The sequence below is a fragment of the Platalea leucorodia genome (genome assembly GCF_965183815.1).
Source record: "Platalea leucorodia genome assembly, chromosome: 25".
Lineage (NCBI taxonomy): Eukaryota > Metazoa > Chordata > Aves > Pelecaniformes > Threskiornithidae > Platalea > Platalea leucorodia.
In genome coordinates, this window is record NC_138847.1 from 2431502 (window position 1) to 2445136 (window position 13635).

Genomic DNA, 13635 nt, shown 5'->3' on the forward strand with positions numbered 1-13635 from the left:
CAACTCTTGTTGAGGAGGAGCCTGACGGGATTTAAGCAGAAGCTGCCACCTGTGGCCTTCCACATATCGACTTGTCTACCTGCGTTTCCCAAGAGCACCCGACACGATGCCCACGCATCGCCTACGTACGTATTTCGTCAGGTCGCTGAGAATCTGGAAATCCCCCGCCAGCTGAAGCTCTTGTCTCAGAGCGTCGATCATCTTGGCAGTGTTCACCACTTTCGAGAGGGTCAGGGAGTTTTCAATCCTCTCCACCGCTCCTGCGATCCAGTGAGCTTCTCCGCCCCTTGGCCTTTCGCTGTTCTCCATGATTTTAAACTCCTCCAGGAGCTGATCCTTGTCTCCCAGCACCTTCTCAAACTGTCTGTGCACGGTCCCAAGGGTGATGGAGAAGTCTTGGAGGGACAGGTAGGTTTTCTGAAAGTCAGCGATGGCTGGCTTATAAATTTTTTCTTGAACATCTTCTATGGAGAAAACTTGATCTTCGGGTGTCGTGGTTTTGGTTTGCTCTGCCCTCGTCTTCCACAGCCCACGGAAACAGTGGCTTTTCTCCACGACGTAAAGCTTTTGCATCATGTCGCTATAATCGTCGAGGACGTGCGCTTTCATTTTGCTCTTGCCATCGATGGAGAACGTCTTCACCGACATCTGATCCTTAAAACTTCCGTTGTCCGTGATGCTTTTCTCCACGGTACTTCTATCCACTAAACCAGGTGGGAAGAACAAGAAGGGGCTCGCGTCACGTGTCTCTCCGCCAACAAAGACGAGCCCTGAAGTCAACGGGTTCCCTGACCGCGTTACCCTCCCACCCACCGTGAGACTTGATATTTTAGGAGACATCTCCCCACTCAAGAAGCACAGAAGCAGCTCCGTCAACCCAAGCGGTACCATTTATCATGTCCTCTATGCCACGGCACAGGCGGAGAAAGGAGCGTCTTCGCTGCTTCTGCTCTTCCAGTTGCTCAAACTCCTGCTTCCTGACCTCCAGCACTTTCGTTATACACATGGAGAAAGAGGGATCTGGAAAAAAAAAAAAGACCCGGACATGAAGGAGAACCCCTTGGAAAGAGAAGAGCTGCAGGGAACGTAACCCCTGCCCTCAAAAAAAAGATGAGTGTTTCAGTTTGCAGAAAGCCTGCAGCCTCTTCCCAAAGCAGCGCTGCTGCCAAAACCACCAAAAATATCGATAAAGTTTGGTCTCGGAGCAGAATTTGGAGGACTTGTCCCCAAACCCACCAAAAATATGAATAGTTTGGTCTCGGAGCAGAATTTGGAGGACTTGCACCCGAAAACCACCAAAAATATCGATAAAGTTTCTTCTCGGAGCAGAATTTGGAGGATTTGCCCCCCAAAACCACCAAAAATATCGATAAAGTTTCTTCTCGGAGCAGAATTTGGAGGATTTGCCCCCCCAAAACCACCAAAAATATCGATAAAGTTTGGTCTCGGAGCAGAATTTGAAGGATTTGCCCCCTTTCCTCTGGGTTTGAATTGATGAGAGATGGAGCTTGCGATGGGCCTGAAGGCAAGGCGTGTAAGCAGGAAGCTATACCACCGCAGTCCTTGGAATAAATCCCCCAAAGACCCCCAAACTTGAAAATAAATTCCACTAACACCCTGAAACTTTAAAATAATCCCACAAACACCCAAAAACTTTAACATTAAAAAAAATTAACATAAAAAACCCTGGTGTTTTCACTCCTTCCAGCTCCTCAAATTGCTCAAAATCACCTCCGTGGCCAGCTGTTACATTTTGACTTCTGTTTTTTGGACTCCCTTTGCAGATAATTTTTAGTTTTCTTTGCATTTTAGATAATTAGCCAGTAGATAAATCTCCTGTTGGCCATGTAACTATGAGAACGCGCCCACGTTGGAAACTCCGAACTTACCACAGGTGCAGAGGATCTTCTTAAAGGGCTCCTTATGCTTTAAGATGTCGGAGAGGATGCTGCAGGGAACGTCTCCCAGGAGGACACGGTGTCCCACGAAGCTGGAGAGCGCGTACACCCGGGAAAGGAGGATTTTTGCACCGTCACTGAGCTGAACTTGAAACTTGCACTGTGATTCTTCTGTAAAATAAATGAAGTTTGGTGAAAGACAGCCAACAATTTCTCTCCTGTGTTTCTTTGGAAGCCAGATCCTCGGGAAGAGCCAGCAGCTTCCAGTTCATGGAGATCCGTCGCCCCACCGGTGTGGAGGACAGATGTGTGGTTGCTTTCTAGCTCAACCATCAAAACCAGCCCCTTGGGAAAATCCCAGATTTCCTTTGGGAAAGTCAGGTATCTCCCCCTGCCTGAAACAAACCATGGGGACCACCGACGAAGCCATGAAGACCACCTAGAAAACCATGGGGACCACCTAGGAAGCCATGGGGACCACCTAGAAAACCATGAGGACCACCTAGGAAGCCATGGGCACCACCTAGGAAGCCATGGGCACCACCTAGGAGATTGCATCTGAGGTTGGGCGGGCAGCTCCTGCAGACGTGGAGGGCTTCCGAGAAGGACTGGGGCACAGAAGATGATGCTGGGTGGCTTTGTTCTGGTCGAGAGGAGGTGAAGGGACAATCCCACCGCAGCCAACAGCTACTGCGGGAAGGGCAGCTATGGAGACAACGAGCCCAGAGTCTTTTTGATGGTGCCAGAAGTTGTAGCAGGGAGCAACAGCCACGAGTTGTCCTCTCCTCCATCTCCTGATCAAAGAAGGGCCAACACTGGCCTCAGACCAGGCTTTGTCCAACCATGGAAACCCTCCAAGCGCAGTGATGCCACCACCTCTCTCTTGTTCTAACGCTTGACTGCCTTTGGACTCCACTCCCTCGCGGAGCATGCAAGGAAGCAGCGTTGCGACGGGATAAAGAAATCAAGATTCCTGGAATGAAACCAAGAGCTTCTCCCAGGAAAAGCACTCAGGGGACACTCACGGATGGCAGAAATGAGATCGCAGACCCCGGGAGCATTGAGCAGGTTTGCAAGAACGGGGCCGGTGCTCTCCTCAAACGCGTCGACGCGTCCCAACCTCTTCACCTCCAAACACAATTTCTCCACAAGAGCGGAAAGCACCTTCCCAGTAGCCTCCTTGCTCGTCTTGTGGAGCATGCTTATCATGGATTTTAGCGTGGATTCCTGGAAAGATGGGAAATTTCTCCTCTTTAGGGGCTTTGTGGACTCGTGGTTGTTTCAGAAAGGCCTTTCCCCGCTCTCTTAACCCCACACTGATCGGTAAAAGAGCTGGCAAAGTGGGACGTGGAGGCCTCCGGCAGCACAAGGAGGGGTGGCAGCTCTCCTACCTCGCTTTTGTCGGGGGCTCTGATCCACTGGATGACGTGATTCATAAAGCAGCTCTCCAGCTCCATGTCACATTGCTTCTCCACGTTCAGGAAAGCGCAGTAGAAGCCCATGAGGCATCTGTCGTCAACCTACAGCAAGGAAACGGTTAAGAGGCAGCTGCTTTCTGGGTCCTTACCAGCCTGCTCGAGTTCCACCACCAAAACGGTGACCGAGGCAAAACCGAGCATGGCAAAGACCAGGAGCATCATCCCCCACCAGCTGGAAGGTCTCCAGGACTCACCTTCTTCAGCCACTTCTCAAACATGTTCTGGAGGAAGCCCTGCCACTCCTTGGTCCACCCCGCACAGAGGATCTCCACCGAAAAGAGCTCCTGCCACCTCTACAGAGGAAAAGCCAAACCCATCAGCTGGACCTTGAGGAACACCCGGATCTACCAAGGGTTGTGGCTCGCGTTGGTCTCTGGGCCTCGTCACTCACCTTCATCTCTTTCAGGAAGGATTTCTCCTCCGTGGGTGCCCTGTGAAAGTATCCCTCGAGCCACAGCGCGGTCAAATGTGAAAACTCTTGAAACCTTTCTGCTGAAGTAAACTGCTGGAATTCCTTGCGAAATCAAGGAAGGGAAGAGTGAGCCAGAAGCTCTGGGCTCTCCTCGGCTGCAAACGGGAGGCTGAGCCTTCGTGACAGAAGCCACGGATCCTGTGCTCACCTTGTTCGCTTGTAGCGAATCCACTTTGCTGACAGCCGTCCCAAGGATCCGCAGCATCGTTATCAAGGAGCTGAATGACAGCGATTTCGTCAGCTCCTCCAAGAAACACTTGAGCAAGATGTACACCAAGTTCAGACACTGTGAGATCTCGTGCTCATTTGGGGGCTTCAGCGGTTGGTTTGAAGACCCCGACGGACACCTGCGGACACGAGAAAGGACCAAACGCTTCTTGCGGTTGCTTGCGCAGTCCCTACCTGACCACAGCCACCGTCTGCAGCTGGGAGACGTGGGCAGGTTCATAGGACACGACCCTGCTGGTTCTCCATGCTCTCCGGCCGTGGTGGGGTTAAAGCCATCAAAAATAGAGTGGGCAAATGGCAGCAGCCACCCTCTTTCTGCTCAGCCAGGGCTCTGTCCCTCCCTCCCCAGCCCTTTGACGGAGGTGCCGCAGCCCCTCTCCTCTCAAGAAGCCCCCACTCACAAATCCTTGAACCAGGAATCCATCCTGGCGGCGATGACTTCCAAAGCCGTGTTCAAATCATCTTTCTGAAAAGAGGACAGAAGGACATTAAGGACAAACATGAGAAGGTTTCTGCTCCCGCAGCTGAGGAGCTTCCCCGCTTAAACACTACAGCGTGAGGTTTTCTGGCACGATTAAAGGGATTTCCTTTCTTCTGGCCCCAGGATTCAGCTCTAACCCCGGGTTTCTACAACGAAGTCCTTCAGTCCTGCTGAAAATCTCTGCAGGAACCAAGGAGACGTTCTGCCCCGTGTCTAAACAGCCCCAGCACTCCCCGCAGAGCAGAAGAAGGTCTTCCACCAGTCACTTGTCCTTACAGGCACTGGGGACGAGGCTCTAATGACGTCCATGATGCGCACGTACAAGGTCTCCAAGAGGAGCTGGGGTGGAAGCCAAATGTCAGGCAAAGGGTCCCTGTTGAAGTTCTTCAGGGCCACCATCTCCACCACCTTCTTTGCCAGCGGAGCACATCTTCTAATCAAGGTCTTGTGAATGTCTATCATCTTCAGGACTTTCCTAGGAAAGCAGGTCAAGAATATCAGATGGACTTTGGAGGACCAGGAGGCACGTTGGTGGCATGGGAGATGGCACCATGACTGGTAGCCACAGTGGTGACCTACAGCCAGGGCGGCTGGGGGCCGGAAGGAGGAGCTGGGGTTTGACAGCGAGCGACTCTACACGGCAAAGCAGGAATTTTGGGGAATTTTTCCACTTTAAGGTCACGAGGACAAAACTCAGGGTTCAAGTTGACCTGGACAGGCTGGAGGAGTGAGCCCGTGCCAACCTCATGAAGTTCAACAAGGCCAAGTGCGAGGTCCTGCACCTGGGTCGGGGTTTTAACGGTTTTAAACCGAAAGAGGCTGGATTTAGATCAGACTTGAGGAAGAACTGTTGTGCGATGAGGGTGGTGAGACACTGGAGCGGGTTGCCCAGAGGCATTGTGGGTGCCCCATCACTGGAAGTGTTCAAGGTCAGGTTGGACGGGGCTTTGAGGCACCTGATCTAGTGGAACATCATAGAATGGGTTGGGTTTGGGTTGGAAGGGACCTTCGAGGATCATCTAGTCCAACCCCCCTGCCGCGGACAGGGAGGTCTTCCCCAGCGTTGGCGCTGGTCAAGGTCAGGTTGGAGGGGGCTTTGAGCAACCTGATCTGGTGGAAGATGTCTGGATGAGACCCCACGGCACCCGGCTCCATCCTCCCCTTGAGATCCACCTCCTTCAACACCCCCCAGGGCAGGGGACACAGCGTGCCAAGGAGAAGGGGCAGCTCCTCGAGAAGCCACCGAGCAGAAGGAATGAAAAGCGCTTTGAAGGGCAGGACGGTTCATTACCCTGGTCCCACCTCAGCCTTTCAGCCCCACCTTTGCTTCTCTTCGTCCCTCCTCAGCTGTAGGAAGGCTTCTGAAGGAAGCTCGCATGTGAGAAAGGAGTCCTCTGTCTCCTCCTCGATCGCGTAGAGCAGCGGGACCAACCAGATCCACAAGGTGCCTTCGGTGGTCCTGAGACACAATTCCTTCAGAGCCGGAAAGTATTTGCTGCAAAAAAAAAGGCCAAAAAAGTCAAACTTCCCATAACCAGCCTCGGGGATGGCGGTGGGAGAAGTGTGCCAACACGGGACGGAGTCTTTTCCCGCAACGTGTGACGGGACTCATCCTGCCTGGAAAGAGCTCGGATCGAGACACCTCCAGGGGACAGCCGATATCCGAGACGTCGGATGCCCTTCGAGGTGCCCGGGGTACCCAAGATGGACTCACGAGGCTGGAAGGCACCAAGCTGGGTTTAGGCCCCTCAAAGACCCCTTGGCACCCAAAGTGACACGTGGGGACAACTGAGCTGAGCCCCAGCCCTCTAAAGGTGGTGTTGCTCCAAGCGAGCAGGTTGACAAATCTAAATTACCTTTTTCCTCTCAGTTCTCTATATTTGTCTTCGAAGAACTCGATGCCCTGCAGGCGCTTTTCAGCCTTGGCGATGGACGCCGCCGGGAGGGGGACGTCATAGCGAAACGAGGCGCGAAAGGCGAAGAGGAGCTTCGGAAGTTTATGTGCCTCAGTCTTCAGGTGCTTGATGATCGTTTGTATGAAGGCTCTGATGTTGTCTTTCACCTGGACAAGAAGAATAAGGAGCGGGTGTTTCAGCAGGCTGGACAAGCTGGGTTTTCTCCAAGAACAATCATAGAATCATGGAATCGTTTAGGTTGGAAAAGACCTTGAAGATCATCGAGTCCAGCCGCTAGCCCAGCGCTGCCAAGGCCGCCACGGAACCGCGGCCCCCAGCACCACATCTCCCGGCTTTTAGATACCCCCGGGGGTGGGGACTCGGCCCCTGCCCCGGGCAGCCTGGGCCAGGCCCTGACAGCCCTTTGGGGGAAGAAGTTTTCCCCATACCCACCCCAACCCTGCCCTGGCGCAGCTTGAGGCCGTTCCCTCTCGTCCCATCGCTTGTTCCTGGGGAGCAGAGACCGACCCCCCCGGCTCCAGCCTCCTTTCAGGCCATTGCAGAGAGCGATGAGGGCTCCCCTCAGCCTCCTCTTCTCCAGGCTGAGCCCCCCCAGCTCCCCCAGCCGCTCCTCCCCAGCCTTGTGCTCCAGCCCCTGCCCCAGCCTCGCTGCCCTGCTCTGGCCACGCTCCAGCCCCTCCATGGCCGCCTTGGGGTGCGGGGCCCAGCGCTGAGCACAGCATTCGAGGGGCGGCCTCACCAGTGCCCAGCACGGGGAGACGATCCCTGCCCTGCTCCTGCTGGCCGCACCATGCCTGACACAAGCCAGGATGCCACTGGCCCCCTTGGCCACCTGGGCACCCTGCTGGCTCATGTCCAGCGGCTGTCGACCAGCACCCCCGGGCCCTTTGCCCCGGGCAGCTCCCAGCCGCTCCTCCCCACGCCTGCAGCGGTGCCTGGGGTTGCTGTGCCCCCAGGGCAGGACCCGGCCCTGAGCCTCGCTGCCCCTCACCCCGGGGCCTGGGCCCATCGCCCCAGCCTGGCCAGGGCCCTCTGCAGAGCCTCCTGCCCTCCTGCTCCGGGGAGAAGGATGGGAGATGGAAGATGCTGCTGGTGGATGGGAAGATGCTGCTGCCCGGGGGCACCTCGCGTGGCACCTCCCCAGGGAGAAATTTTTTATTCCCGGTGCCACGTGTCCACGCAGGAAGGTCCTAGGTGCTAAATACACCGGGCAGGAGAAGGCTCTTAGCTTCACTCCTCCGATGTCCAAGCCATCCCCCAAAATGAGGACGCTTACCGCTTCCACATCCAAATTGATCTTAAAGCTTTCTCCCGTCTCGGCGTCCCCGACACAGACGATGCTGCTCTCCTTGAACCTATCCAGTTTCCTCTCTACGCACTCAAGGGAATTCCAGGAGATGGTGTGAGCAAAGAAATCGCGCTCCAGGTATCCCATCTGGATCTTGCACCTGAGCACCTTTCTGGGAAAAACGTTCGTCGTGGGGGTGCTGCTGCTAGGGAAAGCGCATTCGATGTGTTCAAAGACAGTCCATGTTCCTGAGGGAAAAGGAAGAGTTTGAGAACAAGACGTAGACGCTGAGTTCGGCCGAGCCCCGAAAACACGAAACCATCTGAGCTTTTCTCCAGCCCAAGAGGTGCCACCCATTTCCCGGATGGGCTTTGGGTGCTACGGCTTGGGTGCCAGCCGTGAATTTTATTACGAAGGAAAAAAAACCTGATTTTTATGAGCAGCTCGTAAACCCGCGGCTCGAAACCTCCCAAAATAAACCGGGGTGAAATGGAGGCCGGCCTACGGCCATCGCCATCGCGGCCGGTCGTGACTTCGGGGGAAATACCAGCGCTTACCGTCCACTTTGATCTCCGTTTCGGGTATATTCACGACACGATGTAACTGAGCGCCTCTGTGCTTCCAGGTGTCCGGGATGTCGCGGTTCCCTAAAGCAATGTGCTCTAATTGACACTCTCGCGCTGCGCTGTGGGTGTTAATCAGGGCGTATTTATAAAAGATGCGTCCCCGGCGCAGGTGGGAGAGGGGGATCCTGGCACTGCCCGTGATCGCTTGCTCTCTGGAAGGGAAAGAAGCTTGTCAAGTCAAGGTTTGGCTCATCCAACGAGACGTCGTTGGCCTTCAAAACATCAGGGAGCAATCCACAGCCGGGTTCCTCCGCCGAGGGATTCATTAAATCAATGGCCCCAGCCAAAACGGCAGCTCCGTGAGCGCTGGGGAGATTGGAGGAGCCCCCGCCAAGTGCCGTGGCTCCACCAGGACGTCTCCATTTGGGGGTTCGCCTCCAACCTCCGTAGGAACCCTGCAGCCAGGTCCTTCAGGCCAGAGCTGAACCTCCCGAAGGAGAACCGCAGTGGAAACACCTCCTCGGCGTAAATTCAACCATCGCTTTTTTTTTTTACCTTCGCTCCATGTTGGCGAATTCTTCGCAGAGGCCGGGCTGTTTGTAGAAGACAACGCAGATCTTGGAAATTTTGTCGAGTTTATAATAGTCGGACAGCACAGCAACAAACTGCAGGGTCATCATGTCTTCTGGGGGGTGATGTCCCCCAAAGAGATAGGGGTTGGGCTGGCAGCTGTCGGAAAAGAGGTGGTGGGTCCCCACCGTGTCCCACCGCCACCGTCCCCCTTCCCCTGCTCCACCACTCACGTCCACTTCGGTTGGCTCTTGGCCGACGTCCCCAGAGGTTGCGCGGCCCCTGCGTCGTCACCTCCCGCCCTGTTGAAGATCCCTTGGTTACTCTGAGGTCTTACGGAAAGACCTGGATGGCTCGGAGCGAGCGCCCACCGCTTGGCTGCGGGAAGAGGGTGTGGAAGGCCATCCCGGGGTCTCTCTACGCCAAGCAGAGGTGGGATTTGAGGGGAGAAGGGCCCTAGCGATGCCTAAGCTGCATCTCCTCCCACCATAGCCCCTTCTCCTGGGGAGCTGCTGGACCTCCAGCCCTCCAGATCCAACCTCAAACCCTTCAGCGATGATGTCCCTCCACGCAGCGAACCTGCTGGAAGGTCCTGGGCCTTCGCCGATCTCCTGGTCATCTGCAACCAAGGAGAAATCATCGATTAATGCCTCCAAAGAAGGTGGTGAGCCAAGGAAAGGTGGAACCCGGGGTTCACCAGGGAGAGGGGGGGCTCCTTGCAGCTTGGGCTTCTTGGCAGAAGAACCCCAACCCGCTCTAGGAGCGAGGTCTTCACCGTCCTCCCAAGCTCCACCAGCGCTCGGGCACGGCCCTGCTGGGGACAGGGATAGGCAGCGAGGCCGGCAGGGTGTGGGCAGCCGCTGGCATGGCCCATCGCATCTCCCTCCCCGTCCTCCTCCCTGGACAGGTCCCGGGGGAAGCCCAGGGCGTGGTGGCACCAAGAGCTTCCACCTCCCAACCAGCTCTTGTCACCCAGGGCCGCTCCTGACATGACTCAGCACCCAATTTATGGTCGGAGAAGACGATGTGACTGAGGAAAGGCCCTCACCGGTACCTGCGCGGTCGAGGTTCCCCTGGTTTGTCACCTCCGCTCTCTTAACGTCACCTGGGCCCTTCGCCTGGAGAAAAGGAAGATGGGAAGAGTTGAAGGCAAAAACTGAAGTTCAAAAGCTGAGAGCTGAAAGGATCGGAGAGGCAAAGGGCTGGGCAGGGTCTTCTTCTGCCCCTGCCACTTGGAGAGCGTTGAGCTCCAAAATCCAGGCCAGCGACGCTGCTGGTGTGGAAAACTCAACCCTTGTCCTCCAAGAGCTTTGGCCATGAGCTTCAAAAGCCGCCGTGGACTCACCGGACTCCCGAGCCCCTTCTGCTCCTGCATTCCCGACGCTCCCTTCGGATGGACGCCGGCGTTCTGGTAATTCTCCTCCTCCACCGAGGCGTAGGAGGGCGCTGGCAGCTGCTGGAGCTGGATCTCCTCTCGTGGTGGGACCTCAGGAGCCTGGGAAGGAGAAGAACAGAGCTCCCGCTGGTCACAGGAGCTTTCGGAGGAACAGCGGAGCCACCTCAGAGCACAACGTGGCTGTCACCACAGGTACAACTCCTTCAAGACCAGAACCTGACCAGCGTGGGACCGCTTTGGCAACGCCAAACCCCCAGAGATCCCTCCCACCAACCCAGCAGCGACCAACTATTCCCCATCGCGCCCCAAAACTCACGCGCACGCACGTGCCCGCATTAATTATCCTCTTTTTTTCCCTTAAAACGGACTCTTTTCTTTCTAATCGACCTCTCCCGTGGAGGATTGTCCTGGGCCTGACCAGGAATGGTTCATCTTCTCCACAGCAGCTCGCAGGGTGTTGGTTTGCGACCGAAACGACGCTGACAACAGGCGGATGTTTGAGGCGGCGCTGAAGAACGTGGGTGCGAGACTTCTGTGTCTCCATTTCCCCCCACCCCAGCGAAGGTTAAGAGGTTGGGAGGGGTGGAGGACGCCAAGTGAGCAAAGAGCTGCTCCACCTAACACCGTTCGCCACAATAAAAAGAAAAAAAGGGGGAGTTGGGGGGGTTTAGGGTTGGTTTTTTTAACTGGCGACCCGGCACGGCCTCCCCGTGGGAGGGGGGGAGCGGTTTCCACCACGTCGCTTTCCTTTTCTTTCATTTCTCTCGCTTCTCCGTTTCGTAAACAGCTTTATCTCGCCCAAGTTGCTTTTCCTTTTCCTTTCCTTTTCGTATCGGTACAAACGACGTTAACGAATCCAGCCAAGACCCAGAGCGGGAATCGGAGCCAGCGAGCGGCTGCGTGCCGCTTTGCCGATCAACAGAACTCACTCCGACCCTAAAATCGGACATTTTCCCTAGAAAACCCCTGATGTCAAGCTACCGAGGAGTTCCAAGCACCCACCTTGTGTCCGTTGAGGGATTCGGGGGCTGGATCCTGCCCGCAGCGGTCGTCTCCATCTCCCGCCGGCATCTGGTCTAAAAAACGAAGCGAATCCCTTATTTTCCCTGCCCCGATCCCATCGGGATCGGTCCCTGCGCCGGCGGTACCTGGCTCGTAGAGGATGACCCAGGAGCTGTCGTCACGGTCGGACGCGTTGGATGCCGTCGCCTGCTCCGGGGTTGAACCGGTGCCCTCGCATCCCTCGGGAAGGGAGTTTCGGCCGTCGGATGCCGTCGGGTGCGCCCCGGCGTTGCCAATAGCTCCGTCCCCCGCCGAGGGGCCGCTCTCGCCCTCCCGGGTGGAGGGGAGCTGCGGGTCCAGCGCTTCTCCTCCGTCGCCTTCGGAGCCCTCCATCCCGGCGCGCTGGGAGGGCGCGGAGATGTTTTAGCCCCAAAAACTCGCAGGCCAACGGCAAACGGGGCCTGGGGGCTCCAAATCATTGATTTGGGGAGCTTTGGGGCCGAGAAACAAGAATTTAGGGAGCTTTGAGTCTCCGAAACACCGATTTGGGGAGCTTTTGGGGCTCAGAAGCACCGATTTGAGGAGCTTTTGGGGACAGAAACACTGATTTCGGGAGCTTTTGGGCTCAGAAACGCCCATTTAGCGGGATTTGGGGCTCTGAAAAATTGATTTATGGAGCTTCGGGGCTCCGAAACGAGCATTTAGGGAGATTTGGGGCTGCGAAACACCGATTTAGGGAGCTTTTGGGCTCAGAAACATCAATTTAAGGAGCTTTGGGGCTCCGAACCCCCCATTTAGGGACCTTTGGGGGCTCCAAGTCACCAATTTGGGGAGATTTGGGGCTCTGAACCCCCCATTTGAGGAGTTTTTGGGCCCAGAACCCCCCATTTAGGGACCTTTGGGGGCTCCAAATCACCAATTTAGGGAACTTTGGGGCTCCGAACCCCCCATTTGGGGAGATTTGGGGCTCCGAACCCCCCATTTAGGGACCGTTGGGGCTCCAAGTCACCAATTTGGGGGGATTTGGGGCTCCGAACCCCCCATTTGAGGAGTTTTTGGGCACCAAACCCCCATTTAGGGACCTTTGGGAGCTCCAAGTCACCAATTTGGGGGGATTTGGGGCTCCGAACCCCCCATTTAGGGACCTTTGGGAGCTCCAAGTCACCAATTTGGGGGGATTTGGGGCTCCGAACCCCCCATTTAGGGACCTTTGGGAGCTCCAAGTCACCAATTTGGGGAGCTTTGGGGCTCCGAACCCCCCATTTAGGGACCTTTTGGGGCTCCAAGTCACCAATTTGGGGGATTTGGGGCTCCGAACCCCCCATTTAGGGACCTTTTGGGGCTCCAAGTCACCAATTTGGGGGGATTTGGGGCTCTGAACCCCCCATTTGAGGAGTTTTTGGGCCCAGAACCCCCCATTTAGGGAGTGGGCAAAGCCTCGGGGGGCGCTGGGGGCCCCGGTTACCTGGGCCCAGGGCCTGGGGTCCCCTTCCTCGCCGCGCTCCTCCTCGCCGGGCTCCCGCAGAACTGCTGGTTCGCCTTCGGTTCTCTGGGAAGCCCCCGCCCCCCAAAAATCGAAAATGAAAGGAGGGAGGGGGGAGGAGCGAGTCAAGGTCAAGGGCTGGGCGTGGCCCCGAGGTGGGGGCTGGGACCCCTCCGGCCTGGTGATGGGGGGACTGGGGAGCCCCCTCCCCAAAATGGGGGTGGGCAATGGCGGCGGTGGCGGCGGTGGCGGCAGTCGATGACCCGGTCGTGGGGGTGTTTTGGGGGGACCCCCCCCAGGGAGGGGGACAATGGGGGAGGAGGCTTGGGTGGAGCCCTCCTGGCCACGCCCCCTTGGACATAGCCACGCCCCCACTCGTAGCCACGCCCCTCTTCAGACGTGACCCCGCCCCCTTTGTCTCATACCACTGCACTGGGGGGCACTGGGGGGCGGCAGGGAAGGGCACTGGGAGAACTGGGGTGGCACTGGGAGCACTGGGGGGTGCCAGGGAGGGGCACTGGGAGCACTGGGGGGATCCATGGAGCTGCACTGGGAGCACTGGTGTGGCAGTGGGATGGCACTGGGAGGAGCCAGGGACGGGCACTGGTCGCACTGGGTTGGCACTGGTCGCACTAGGGGGATCGATGGAACCACACTGGGAGCACTGGGTCGGCACTGGGAGGAGGCAGGGAGGGGCACTGGGAGAACTGGGGGGATCCATGGATCCGCACTGGGAGCACTGGGTCGGCACTGGGAGGAGGCAGGGAGGGGCACTGGTCGCACTGGGAGGAGCCAGGGCGGGGCACTGGTCGCACTGGGGGGATGCATGGAACCACACTGGGAGCACTGGGTCGGCA

The 13635-nt window shown here is 56.8% G+C and overlaps 1 protein-coding gene across 1 annotated transcript in view; it reads right to left on the minus strand.

Moving 5' to 3' along the window:
- The window catches only part of LOC309600814 (E3 ubiquitin-protein ligase rnf213-alpha-like), a 44494-nt gene that overhangs the window by 30402 nt on the left and 457 nt on the right, over nucleotides 1-13635 (minus strand). The window contains exons 2-23 of the mRNA XM_082333427.1: nucleotides 12761-12844; nucleotides 11442-11697; nucleotides 11296-11369; nucleotides 10243-10392; nucleotides 9946-10015; nucleotides 9477-9516; nucleotides 9131-9199; nucleotides 8883-9056; nucleotides 8319-8539; nucleotides 7750-8009; nucleotides 6414-6619; nucleotides 5879-6052; nucleotides 4834-5032; nucleotides 4478-4542; nucleotides 3997-4195; nucleotides 3768-3890; nucleotides 3571-3669; nucleotides 3290-3418; nucleotides 2924-3125; nucleotides 1890-2069; nucleotides 889-1020; nucleotides 130-704 (exon numbers count right to left, since the gene is read on the minus strand). Coding sequence (XP_082189553.1) covers nucleotides 130-704; nucleotides 889-1020; nucleotides 1890-2069; nucleotides 2924-3125; nucleotides 3290-3418; nucleotides 3571-3669; nucleotides 3768-3890; nucleotides 3997-4195; nucleotides 4478-4542; nucleotides 4834-5032; nucleotides 5879-6052; nucleotides 6414-6619; nucleotides 7750-8009; nucleotides 8319-8539; nucleotides 8883-9056; nucleotides 9131-9199; nucleotides 9477-9516; nucleotides 9946-10015; nucleotides 10243-10392; nucleotides 11296-11369; nucleotides 11442-11688 — 3588 coding nt within the window. The 5' untranslated portion in view covers nucleotides 11689-11697; nucleotides 12761-12844. The remainder of the gene's footprint in view (nucleotides 1-129; nucleotides 705-888; nucleotides 1021-1889; nucleotides 2070-2923; nucleotides 3126-3289; nucleotides 3419-3570; nucleotides 3670-3767; nucleotides 3891-3996; nucleotides 4196-4477; nucleotides 4543-4833; nucleotides 5033-5878; nucleotides 6053-6413; nucleotides 6620-7749; nucleotides 8010-8318; nucleotides 8540-8882; nucleotides 9057-9130; nucleotides 9200-9476; nucleotides 9517-9945; nucleotides 10016-10242; nucleotides 10393-11295; nucleotides 11370-11441; nucleotides 11698-12760; nucleotides 12845-13635) is intronic.